This window comes from Mustela nivalis (genome assembly GCF_964662115.1).
Source record: "Mustela nivalis genome assembly, chromosome: 3".
In the NCBI taxonomy this organism is placed as follows: Eukaryota; Metazoa; Chordata; class Mammalia; order Carnivora; family Mustelidae; genus Mustela; species Mustela nivalis.
In genome coordinates, this window is record NC_139022.1 from 87,559,878 (window position 1) to 87,573,245 (window position 13,368).

Consider the following 13,368-nt stretch of genomic DNA (forward strand, 5'->3'; position numbering starts at 1 on the left):
AATCTAGTTTACAAAACAGATCAAGAAAAAAGTTGACCATAATCCTAGCCCTAGTAAATGGCAAAGGTGGGACTTAAAGTTTAATTATCTAAATCTAATAATCTCATGCAATCTTCATCATTCAACTAATCAAGAATTTTATAAGCATTTTAGGGGCACCTGGGTGGCTCAGTAGGTTAAAGTCTCTGCCTTCGGCTCAGGTCATGATCTTAGGGTCCTGGGATCGGCCCCACGCGCTGGACTCTGCTCAGCAGGGAGCCTGCTTTCCCCCCCACTCTCTCTGCCTGCCTCTATGCCTACTTGGGATCTCTCTCTCTGTCAAATAAATAAATAAAATCTTTAAAAAAAAAAAAAAGAATTTCGTAAGCATTTTAGGGGTGCCTGGGTGGCTTAGTCAGTTAAGTGTCTGACTCTCGATTTGTCTTGATTTGGTCATGATTTCAGGGTTGTGAAATGGAGCCCCAGGTCAGGCTCGGCACTAGCTTTGAAGCCTGCTTAAGATCCTCTCCCTCCCTCTCTATTAAAGAAAAAAAAATTTTTTTAAAGCATTTTAATGTACTACTTAATTGGCAATTCCAAATATGAGCCATTTTAAAAATAAAAAATCTTTCACATAAGGCAACAAATCCACCTTGATAATGGTTAAACATACAGGTTTATGCCATTACCCAAACACTGTGATAATAAAACATATTAGCACTTAGAACTTGAAACTATTTACGTTATTATTAACATAACTAGTCAGGCTAATAAAAGATGACAAAATGAAACTACCTCTTTCTCACCCAACACAACTCAATTCATTTCTGCCTAAGGCTATCCAATTCAGGCTTCAAGAGGCCCACTCCAACGATGCCTACTCCACACCTCCCCACACACACACAAAAAGTGAGTCAAGCACTTTATGAATTTGTCACTGGGTAAAAACAGTCGTATCCACACTTATTAACTCACCTTTACATTACCAAATCTCCAATTTAGGCCTCTCTTGAGCTTTAGACTCCCAGCTCCAAGTGTCTGCTGGAATATTACACCTTGATGGTCACAGGCCCCACCCCCAAAAAGTTACTAAATCTAAAATTCATCATTCTTCTTCCTCACTAAACCTGGTCTTTGTCTTAGACTTTACCTCTCGGTTAAAAATGCCACCGCATTACTCAAGTCACAAATCTAGGAGTAATTAAACGTAACCATCATTACTACCACTCACTACAGACTTCCAAATCTCTTCTGGCTACATGGTAAAATTCCATTTCGTTGTTCCTTGAAGTCAGGTGTGCCCAAGGAACTGGTTTTGGCCAATTAAATATGAGCAGAACTGACATTCAGGAGCTTTCAGGGTCACTGCTTGGTTCTCTTCCTCTGCCACAGTGACCAGCCACCATTTAAGAAATGGGTGGCCACTACATCTGCTTCATCCTAAAGTCAATGACTACAATGAGTAGAGTTCCCTACTTCACGAGCTTAGCATAAGAAATTATGTTTCTACAAAAACTACTAAGATGCAAGGGTATTTTGATCTTTGACCCTTCCCTTTTCATTCAATTGGTCATTAAATCCTGTGAAGACTGCATCCCAAATATTTGTCACATTAATTATTTTATCATCCTCACTATAAGAACCTTAATTCAGACCCTCATTATTTCTCACCCAGATTATTACAATGGCTCCTAACCAATCACAGTGACTCCAAATCCAAACTCCTTAATAATGGTCTTTCAAAAAAGCTGCCAGAGTGATCCTTCAAAACTATAAATTATGTCATGTCACTCCACTGCTTAAATTTCCTTAAAGACACCCCTTCTGTTCTTGTTTTACCATCTAAATGCTCTCCAAAATCCAGGCATTAGAAATTCTTGTGGTTTCTACAACATAATCTGAGTATCTGGGCCATCTTTGTACATGTTGTTCCATTTGCCTAGAATATCCTACCTCCCTTTTTGAGTGTTAATTGCACTTTTCTCCAAGACTCAAGTTTCCAAGTCTTCTGGAAAGCTACTTTAAAGTCTCAAAGTGAGTAAGCACCTCTCCTCTACGTGCTACATTCTATACACTTTTAGCCCAGCCTTACCAGTTTTCTTAGGTGAAACTCTCAACAGATTTTAGAAGCTTCTAGCACAACTGATTTGCCACATGACACAAGGGTCCATTTTACTGACTAACCAACAACCTATAATTTGGGTGGCTTGATCGAATCAACTTAAAACAAGATTCTCTCTCAGGCTGAAAAGTCACTTAGACTCAAGGCTTGGGCCAGATGCCAAAATAGTACAAAATAAGTCTGCAAAGAATATAGAGCAGATTACACGGAAACAAACTAGCAGACAATAAAGCCTCTGAGAAGAAGCAGACAGTTGCCTTGGATGGTGATTATCTTCCTGGTTCCCAGTCCCAACTCCCATGAGGCCTACTTGTACTACAGTCTTTATTTCAATTTAGGAAAATATCCACCTTTTTCATAATTTTATCTCTTCTTGAGGTAGACTGGGTAGCGCTGTTTGCCTTTTGAAACCAGTCCCCCTCCCACCCCCCCCCAAAAAAACCCTATAATTACAATCAGCTACTAAAGCCCTAGCAAGGGGTGCCTGGGTGATTTAGTGGGTTAACGCCTCTGCCTTGGCCTTTGGCTCAGGTCACGATCCCAGGGTCCTGGGATAGAGGCCCCACATTGGGCTCTCTGCTCAGGGAGAGAGCTCAGCAGGGAGCCTGCTTCCCTTCCTCTCTCTCTGCCTGCCTCTCTGCCTGTCAAATAAATAAATAAAATCTTAAAAAAAAAAAAAAAAAGCCCTCGCAAATACAAATACTCTCTTTAAGCACTGAAATCTACAAGAGCCTAAACAAACCACCATTGAAACTATGTTCCCTAAATAGATCCTTCTGTGTAAGAATGGAAACCTAAGTAATCACTGTGGAAAACTAAAAACACTTTTTCCAATACTCCTACTTAAAACCCACACCATTTCAAATTTAAAAACAACCAGAGGAAAAGGAAATGTGAGACTGGATGGTAAAGCAACTTCATGTTATAATAGACTATCAAGATTTGAGAAGCCCAGGACTGGCTGACAAGACTGATCCGTGCAGACCAAACATCATAATAGGAATATGGACACTAGACAGAGCTACACCACTGTTTTGACAAATTTTCTTTATCTTCATCTCCAATTACCTTTCTTAAAATACAGAATAGAGATCAACTTACATTTAACACTTTTATTTTGAACGTTACATCTAAAATACAACACAGTGTCAAGCCTAAATACAGAAGATGAATTTCTCAACTAATGTATTTTTTTTAAAGAATTTATTTATTTATTTGACAGACAGAGGTCACAAGTGGGAGGGGGGAGACTCCCTGCTGAGCAGAGAGCCGGATGGGAGGCAGATCCCAGGACTCCGAGATCATGACCTGAGCTGAGGCAGAGGCTTAATCCACAGAGCAGCCCACGCGCCCCAACAAATGTATTTTTATTTATAAATCACTGTTCCCAAATTTTATATTTACAGCTTTTGTTCTAATACATCTAACTTTTAAATAGATTTACTTTTTTAAATTAAATAAAATTATCAATTTTAAGTGCAATTTTGACCTAGAGTCTTCATTTTTAAAAGAGTGTTACATATTCCAAATGCTTCTAAGGAAAGTAGCAGTAGCCAAATATAGCAAATTTTACTGCTACCTCATTTGTTGAATCAAATTTTGTTTCTTTTTTCTTTTTTTTTTTTTAATTTTATTTATTTATCAGAGAGAGAGAGGGAGAGAGCAAGCACAGGCAGGCAGAGAGGCAGAGGGAGAAGCAGGCTCCCTGCTGAGCAAGGAGCCCTATGCGGGACTCGATTCCAGGATGCTGGGATCAAGACCAGAGCCAGAGGCAGCTGCTTAACCAACTGAGCCACCCAGGGGTCCCTTGTTTCTTTTTTCAAATATAAAACGGTCTACAACCGTTTTTCAAAAAGATCAGAATTTCTGACTAGGAGTTTACCGCAGAAATTACAGAACCAACTTTTTGAGCATCAGTTAAATTTCCTAGGCCCTAACTGGTTATTTTGTTTTTCATTAAACACAGTGATAGCACAGTACTATCTTTTAAAAAAAAAGTCAAGCGGTACTAATATATCCAGTTTTTTATTGTAGGATCTATCAAAAAAGATATAATCCAAAGCATGGACAAAGTACATAGACTCACATATAAAAATATTAACTGACACACAATTTATAACAGCGTTTCTCAGAAGAATTCTAGTGTACTTTGGATGGTAATTTTGCCTTATGTTAAGATTTTCTTATGAATTACTGATCCTTGCCCACCAAATGCCAGAAGGTGCTCCCATAAGTGCAGAAAATCAGAAAGACACATTTTCAAATGTTTCCAGCTAAAACCAACTGACTTAAAACACCAAAAGAACTAATATAGGCAATGACAGAATTTGAAAAACACACTTATGACATAATTACAGCCTTTAAAATGTTATTACTATAAGACACAGCAATATGAAAAAATAATTATATGCTGAATGAAAAAAGTTCACCATAAGTGTATAAATCCTTTGATTATGCTACATTAAAATAAGCACATATAAAAAGGACTGCAGGAAATCTATGGAAATGGAGAGAGAATTGTTAAGTGGTGTTTCTTTTTCTCTATTTCTCGTAAAATGATTATACTGGTCCTATTAATTTTTTTAACTAAGTAAATAAGTAGTTGAAAGATTCTTCCTTATTAATCCTTTGAAGACCAGAGAAATGAAAACCAGCAAGCAAAAAAAAAAATCCAGGTGTTAATGTGAGAAATGGTGTTAGAAATCAGGATAGGATTACCCTTTGGGGTTTAGTCACTTGAAAAGGGACACTGGGACAACGCTAGGACACACACAAACCTGATGTTGGTGCTAATTACACAGGTGTGTTCACTTTGTGGAAATTCATCAAACTGTATTTTTATTCATAGACTTTTCTGTCTGTAGAGTACACCTAAAAAAAGAAATGACTAAAAAACTACAAAAAAGTTTCTTACTGCTATAAAAAGGTTCTCACGTATGGTATTCATTTGTCGTGCCACAAGTGAAAGCAAAAATTCTGGGTATTTATCATCCCAATAGCACAAAAAAAGAAGAATTTTTAACATGTATAATGAATGTTCACACTAATTACCAATATTTAAAAAGAAACTGAATCACACCCTCATTCCAAAAGAGTTAAATTTAAAATCTGAATTTTCATATTAGCAAAGGAATTCTTAAAATCTTAAAGAGAAACTGTTTTCACATTCTTTTAAAGAACTCTATTTCCAAATTCAAAACAAATGAAATTCTACTCAGCTTCCAAACATTAATCATAAAGTACTGGGGCACCTGGGTGGCTCAGTGGGTGAAGCCTCTGCCTTCGGCTCAGGTCATGATCTCAGGGTCCTGAGATGGAGCCCCACATCAGGCTCTCTGCTCAGCATTGAGCCTGCTTCCCCCCTCCCCCCCCCCCCCCCCCGTCTCTCTGCCTGTTATCTCTCTGTCAAATAAATAAAATCTTTTTTAAAATTTAAAAAAAAAAAAGTACTATTTTCAAGACACTGCAAACAGTTATCTGTCCTCAATACAACTACTACTATTGTACTGTTATCCATTTCAGCTCAAATTTGCAAATATATCTTTAACATAAAAACCAGGTTACAGGGGCACCTGGGTGGCTCAGTGGGTTGAAGCCTCTGCCTTCGGCTCAGGTCATGATCTCAGGGTCCTGGGATTGAGCCCCGCATGGGGCTCTCTGCTCGGCGGGGAGCCTGCTTCCTCCTCTCTCTCTCTGCCTGCCTCTCTGCCTACTTGTGATCTCTCTCTGTCAAATAAATAAATCTTTAAAAAAAAACAAACAAAAAAACAGGTTACAACAACTTCATTATAGAGAAGAAAACACACTGTTAGTAAAGCATGTCATATTTTTGAAAAACAGTAATAAGGGACTACATTTAAGGAAAAACTGATTAAGAATTTTGCAGGACCCCCCCCCAAAAAAAAAAGAATTTTGCAGGACCCATATGTGCTATGTTTATGTTACAATTTTGCAAAACTTATTATAGTTTGTGACACACTAACTCCACCATGTTTAAGTAAATAGCTTTTTATTCTCTTTGACTTATAAACTCTAAGTAATATCTGATTTCAAAAAAAAACAGCCCATTACAAAGTGTCAGATAATGACAGTCAGTATATTGCCACCCATACCCTGGTTTTAACTATGAAAGTGATATTATGTTGGCATTGAATAATATTATGTAATATATTTCTACCTATGAGACACATTATTACCACAACCTTGAAAACAAGGTTAGTTTACAAAGATTCATATACAAAATATTTTGCTGTTTGATTCCAATTCTTAAGGGTACAGCATTCTTCCAAACACTTCTCAATATTAAAAAAAGTTCTGAATGCTGAAATGGAGACAGCAGAAAGCATTTGCAAAAGATATTCAAACTACAAATGCCATTGCTGATCAATACGTATATGCACGTACTTAAAAAGTATTCTTGACAAAAAAGTATTATCTGAATCTAATCATGTAGAAACAATCTATATAAACCCAGATTAAGAATCATTTTACAAAACAAACTATGAGTCAAATTGTCAATGTCATGAAAGATTTTTTAAAAAGGTGACAGGGGACTGTTCTGGATTAAAGGAGATTAACAACCAAATAAAATATGTGGTTTCTGATTATATTTTGGATGAAAAAAAGAAAAAGAAAAAACACATGATTATAATAATTGGGAAAATTTAAACATGAACTACTTGTTATACATTATCAATGTTAAATTTCTTAAACATGTTAACAGTATTATGATAATGTAGAACAATGTACCTGTTCTGAAGAGATACATACTTAACAGTCCTGGTGTCTGCAACTACTTTGAAAAGGATGGGAAGAAAGAGGGAGTTTAAGTGTAGATGTATAGATAGCTAGGGAGACAGAGCTCAACTGGCAAGAAAGGAATATAGGTGAAGGAAACGTGGGTGTTATTCTTTTCAACTATTCTGTATACATTACATATTTCAAAACAAAAAGGAGAGGGGAAAAAACTTCAAAAAAATTTAAAAATCCAAATACCAAACTTTACCAGTATCTATGCTGTGGCAATGCGATATACTTACAGACAGAAACCGAAAGAAAAAGCGGTCTACATGCATCATTATGAAATAAACGAAAAAGTCAAATACATCTGGGGGGAGAGGGGGGTTGAAATCCTGGGCAACTGCTAGCCCTCCCTTCAAAGAATTTTGACACAACGAAAAAAGGCTGAGGATTTTAAGATTCTAAACTCTACTTTAACAAAAAACAAAACAACAACAACCAAAAAAGTACGTGTAATAATGTGAACAACCCAAAACCCCTTACAAATTTTGAGCAGATTAGTACCATACAAGGGAAATCTTACTTCAAAATGCAGTACTTGAGAAGTGGCCGAGAGCTACATGTAGACTTTTAAATAGAGACAGACTTTCAAAGCTTCCAGCAGGGATAATCCTGCACCGACTAATTCTTTTTATGAAAGGCTTAGGACAGTGTGACCTTCAAAGCGGAAATTTTAATCCGCGGCCAAAAGGGCGAATAGACATGGTCTTTAACAACATGGATGGGCTCGGTCAGATTAACCAAGAAGATGCTAAATGTGTGAACACCGCCCTGGGGAACAAATACAGCCTCAATTCCAACCGGCCATGAGCCGCAGGCTTTCTAATCAGTAACAACGGCCTGACACCAAGGCCCTAACAAGTGGACAGTTTCCCCGCCGCGGTCTCTGCGATTTTCACATTGCAAAAACGCTTAACAGGCGTTAGCCATGAGGACTATTCCGGGCCCACCTGCGGCCATCTTAAGTTCGGGAAGAAAAAGGAAACGGGGGAGGCACTGAATACGAGGAGCCGACCGAGACCACAAATCGAGGACGCACGAAAAAAAAACTTCTCTAAATTGTCTCTAAAGGCTCGGTGCATAAGTTAAACCCCAGTCTAACTAACAAGGAGACAGGACCTCGGCTCCCCGCCCCCCGCCCCCCGCGCCCGGTGCCCTAATCAAACATGGGCACCAAGGTAAGCCCGGGCAGTCACGTGACGGGCACCGCGCGCCCCCGCCCGCGCTCTCCCCAACGCCTCAGTGCCCGAGGTCTCTATGGCGCCCGCGCCCCTCCCCCAGCCGAGCTCGAGCACTTACTCTGGGGGGTAAAGCCGCAGCTCTTCGATTTCTCCTAGGAAGGAAAAAAGCGTCCGCATCTGCTCGCTGGTCACCGCCGACGACAGATTGGTCACCTGAATCACCGCCGTAGGGGTAAGGCCGAAGCCTAAAGCCAAACCGAAGCCGCCGCCGCTGTTCATCCCGACCCGCTGCTGCTGTCCTCCGCTCTCCAACGTCTACGACGCGTCAGCGACGGAGCCGGGAAAGCGAAGAACGCGCGGCCGCGAGCGCGCTCCCGCTGGCGAATTCGCGGCGGCGGGCAGGTCTAGCCGCCCATTCCACAACTCCCCTGCTCCCAGGGCTGCGCGCGCCGGCCGGAAGCGTCGCTCCGGCAACCCGGCGGGTTAGTGGAGGCTGTAGCCTGGGGCTCCCGAGTCTTCGAGACGTATGTAGTTCCTGTTAGTCTTCTCGCTAGGATATTTATCGATTTTCTTCCCCTGCTTCGAATAAATCAAATTTCAGTACTCCTAAAAATGTAGGGGACTCGGATCTTTCCGTTCTTAAATCTAGGTAGAACTGGGGAACCCAGAGGGCTGGCCTGCTGGTGCGGGGTTGGGAAGGAGGAAGGACTCTCCGGCATCACAGATGAATGCTTGACCAAACCGTAGCGCGTCGTGATCACATGCAGGCCGCTGCCCCGCCCCAACTATTGAAAACGTTGGCCGATGTCCTAATTAAAAAAGGAAAAAAAAAGAAAAGATAAAGAAAAATGTAGAAAACGTCTAAGTTCTGATTGAATTAGGAAAGGAGGCAGGTGAAAGCTATGCGGTCGTTGTTTATAACTTGTCATTCAGTCGCTCATTTCGCAGGTACTAATATTTATTGAGCCTTACTTTGCAGACACCGTTAGACAAGGGCACGTAAAAGACGGTTACAGACGGTCCACATACAACTTGCAACTCAGGGCCGCCTGGGTGGCTCAGTGGGTTGAGCCTCCACCTTGGGCTTAGGTCATGATCTCGGGGTCCTGAGATCAAGCCCCACCTCAGGCTCCCTGCTCAGTGGGGAGCGTACTTCCCCCTCTCTCTGCCTGCTTCTCTGCCTACTTGTGATCTCTGTCTGTCAAATAAATACATAAAAATCTTAAAAAAAAAAAATTGCAACCCAATGACAGATAACGAAGTATGTGCTCCCGGGCAGCTGCTCCCAAAATTCATCCCCAGAACCTTGCTGAGGGTCCTGGAGGCCCTTTGGATGGGTCCGCAAGGCCAAAACAATTTTCAGTGTAATGCTAATACTCTTTTGACCTTCTTCCCTTTGTTGGCATTTGCACTCGTGGTGTAAAAGCATACTAGATTAAGCTGCTGCACCTTAGGAGGAAACAAGGCAGTTGTGCCAAACTGCACTAATAGTGGTATTTTGTATTCTTCACCTCCTTGCAATCATAGCATACAAAGTTTAAGATTGTTTCAACATGCTAATCCAAGAAAGTCCTTGACAAAGGGGGCAAAAATTACTAATTTCATTAACTATTAAAAATAATTTCATTAACCCTAGCATACACATCTTTTTAATCTGTGGAGAGAAATGGTAAGTACTTTTGTTGCATGCCCAAGTAAAATGGCTGTCTCCAGAAAAAGTACTTGTGTGATTGAGTATTCACACAAAAAAACAAATATTGTGAAACTTGTATATACTTCCCCTTAAGCTACAGCTTTACAGTACTTTTCCACTAAAAAATACCAGTGATATTAACATGTGTAGTTTTTGACATTACATAATGAAATATGTGAACATTTGAAAGGTCTCTACAACTCAACCAACAACTATTTCCAAAATAGCCAAGGCTATTACAAAATCAAAATGAGTCATCAAAGTGGTAGATAGACTCATGGATTTTAATGTAGCAGAATACAGAAAGTTAATTGATACAGTTTCAGATTTAGTTTGCAACTGAACTCTAAGAAATACCGTATGTGAAGTTTGGTGTGGTATCAAAGAAGTATATCTAGAATTATCTAGAAGGGCTATGAAAATAGTTTCCTTTTCCAACTCCTTATCTGTGTGAGACCAGATTTTCTTCATATGTTTCAATCAAAATATAACACAACAGACTGAATGCACAGATAAGAGATTCCAGCTGTCTTCTTCTATTAAGCCAGACAATAAAGAGGCTTGAAAAATGTAAAACAATGCCACTCTTCTCAAAATTCTGTTTTGGAAAATAACATTTTATCATAAAAATACATCATTTACATTAATGTATAGTAGGTTCTAAAATGCTAAGTTTTTGGATGCCTAGGTGACTCAGTGGGTTAAAGCCTCTGCCTTCGGCTCAGGTCATGATCTCAGGGTCCTAGGATCGGGTCCCAAATCTGACTCTCTGCTCAATGGGGAGCCTACCTCCCTCTCTCTCTCTGCCTCTCTGCCTACTTGTGAACTCTGTCTGTCAAATAAATAAATAAAATCTTTTTAAAAATTTAAAAAAATGCTAAGTTTCTAATTTTTAATGTGGTAAATATGGATAGCTATCCTATAAGTCTCTCAGGATCCTCAATATTTTCTAAGTGTATAAAGGGGTCCTAAGTGAAGTTTGAGAACTACTACCAGAGGGATAAGCACAGACAAACCTGGGAGTATATAGGAGGGCCACTTAAACTTAGTCCTAATGGAAGACTTCCCTAGAAGGGATGTTGCTTCTGCTGAATCTTAAACAAACAGGAATTAGGCTGGGGGAGAGTGGGGAGGGGGGGAGAGGCAATGTAGGGCATTCTAGAGTGAGTATGCAGAATATACAGATGCAGACAGGTATGGGAGCCCAAGTGAGGTTCAGAATATTCAAAATTTATTCCTGCTAGACCAAAGGATGATTAGAGATGCATGAAAAAGAATAAGCATTGATGGAAGGTGATGTTTGTCATGGTAAGAGGTTACTTTATTATACACTTTATATACTATTGAGACCTATTGAAGACCTTTGAGCAGGAGAATGACCATGAGAAGGCTCAGGTTTCAGAATGATCGTTGTCACTGAGACATGAAGATACATTAAGAAAGGTGGTGACTAGGGAAGCCTGGGTGGCTCAGTCAGTTAAGCACCTGCTTGCAGCTCAGGTCTTGATTCTGGGATCCCGGGGTGGAGCCTAACAGCAGGCTTGCTTTTTCCTCTCCTCTGCCCCTCCCTCATGCTTGTGCTCTTGCTCTCTCTGTCTTTATCAAGTGAATAAAAAAAAATCTTTAAAAAAAAAAAAGGTGGCCACTAAAGGCAAAAGAACTGGATCAAAGGGTAAGTGGTGGTAATGACAGAAAACAAGGAATAGTCCCAATTTGGGGAAGGACTCACCCATTTGAAAATAAAATGAATAAAGGTTATATATTTATATACATGGAAAAAATATAAATGGATACACACTAAGCTTTAGACACAATTACAGGTGCTTTGGGTTTTTGTTTTTTGTTTTTTGTTTGTTTGTTTTTTGTCCTCCTGAAGCCCAGCCATGGATCCCTAGAATTAGCAGTCACAAGTTCAGAATAGCAGTCCTCAGACTTCAGTATACATCAAAGTCACCTAGAGGGAATGTTAAAACAGACTGCTGGCTTCCTCCCAAGTAGGTCTGGAGTGGGGCCTGAAAATTTAATTTTCTAACAAGTTCCTAAGTGTTGCTGTTGGTGGTATTCTGAGAACCCCACTTTCAGAACCCCTGGTTTAGGAGGTCATAAAAGCAGTACATCGTACATTTACTACTACTGTTGATGGTAAGGCAGATGGAGGAATTTGTTTCTGGCCTGAGGGATTGTGTAGTAGTGCCATAATTTAGGACCAAAAATAGGAAGGAAAGGCAGCTTTGTGAGGAATGAGCAAAAAAATATTGAGGTCCATTATGGACAAGTTTCTGAAATGAAGTTGAGAGAAAATAGAACTAAAATACAACATGTTACTTAAGCTTGAAAGTAGATAGAGTTATGCCAGGCATATGTGTAGAGGAAGTACAGTGGGTAATGTTAAAGGGATAAAAACAACAACCAAAAACAGTATCAAGCCAGGAGGTGAAGGGGAGGTGGGATAGTCACCAAAGTTAAGGGAGGAAAAAATCCTAATAAGGAAAAAGTGAGGTGTGAAGAGGAAAGAATGTTGAAAAGTATCACATTTTATAGAGATGACAAAATCAGGGACAAAATGTGCCTACTGGTAGATACAATGTGACTGTTGAGACAAAAGCTACATGAACTGTTTAGAGAAGCCAAGTGCACAACCATACTTCTCTTGATTCCTCTGTGAATCTTCCAGCAAAACATCCCAACCTGTCCTAGCCCTGCCACGTTGGCCAATGACAAAGTGCTCCACTCAGGGAACATTTTCAGATATGCTTTAGACATCCAACCTTTACACCATGTTCTGTCTCCAATCTCATGACCCCCATGTGCAGATATTTCTTCATCCCTTAGGCCTCTTGGTACATCTGCCTACCACTACCTTCTTTTTTTTTTTTTTTTAAGATTTTATTCATTTATTTGACAGATCACGAGCAGGCAAAGAGGCAGACAGACAGAGAGAGGGAAGCAGGGAGCCCGAAGCGGAACTCGATCCTAGGAACCCGGGATCATGACCTAAACCGAAGGCAGACGCTTAACCCACTGAGCCACCCAGGCTCCCCCAACCAGTACCTTCTAAAACAGGAAGACAAGCAGTAACAAACTTTCAGTGCAGAGAGGGCTCCGCACAGTTTAGGTTCAGGACCATAACAGGACCATGACTAGAAACCAAAAATATGAAAGATAAACTCCAGCAAATAAATTAACAGCAATAAAAAAGATACACATTAAAATCATATGCAATCCTTGGATCTAGAACCTGGAATTGCACTCTGGAGGAAACGGCTTTAGGAGGCCAGCCACAGGAAGAAAATGTTTGATCTGTGAAGCTACGGAGAGGAGTGTGGGTTGTGCTTATAAGAGGGTGCGATGCCTTTGATCTTGTTTTGCTTTTTGAACAAATGAGATTTCCAATGAATCTACTCTACAGAATTTTAAAGGAAATTTTGACAGAGAATAATTGAGAAGTAACATCAAATAAGGAAAGATCTCTAAGTAGCCCTATCTTTGAAGGAGGAGTGCTGATTGTAGACTGAGTGCAACAAGAAAGCATTGGGAGAAAGGTAAATAACGAGATAGAATCAGAAGCGGAGTGAGAGGTTTGCATGCATGAA

General features: G+C 40.0%; 1 protein-coding gene across 4 annotated transcripts in view; it reads right to left on the bottom strand.

Moving 5' to 3' along the window:
* SREK1 (splicing regulatory glutamic acid and lysine rich protein 1) overlaps positions 1-8,976 on the bottom strand; it is a 45,591-nt gene extending 36,615 nt beyond the window's left edge. For all 4 annotated transcript variants that reach the window (XM_082723057.1, XM_082723056.1, XM_082723059.1 and 1 more), the window contains exon 1: positions 8,201-8,976. In XM_082723057.1, the coding sequence (XP_082579183.1) occupies positions 8,201-8,361 (161 nt within the window). In that variant the 5' untranslated portion in view covers positions 8,362-8,976. The remainder of the gene's footprint in view (positions 1-8,200) is intronic.
* Between the last annotated feature and the right edge of the window lie 4,392 nt (positions 8,977-13,368).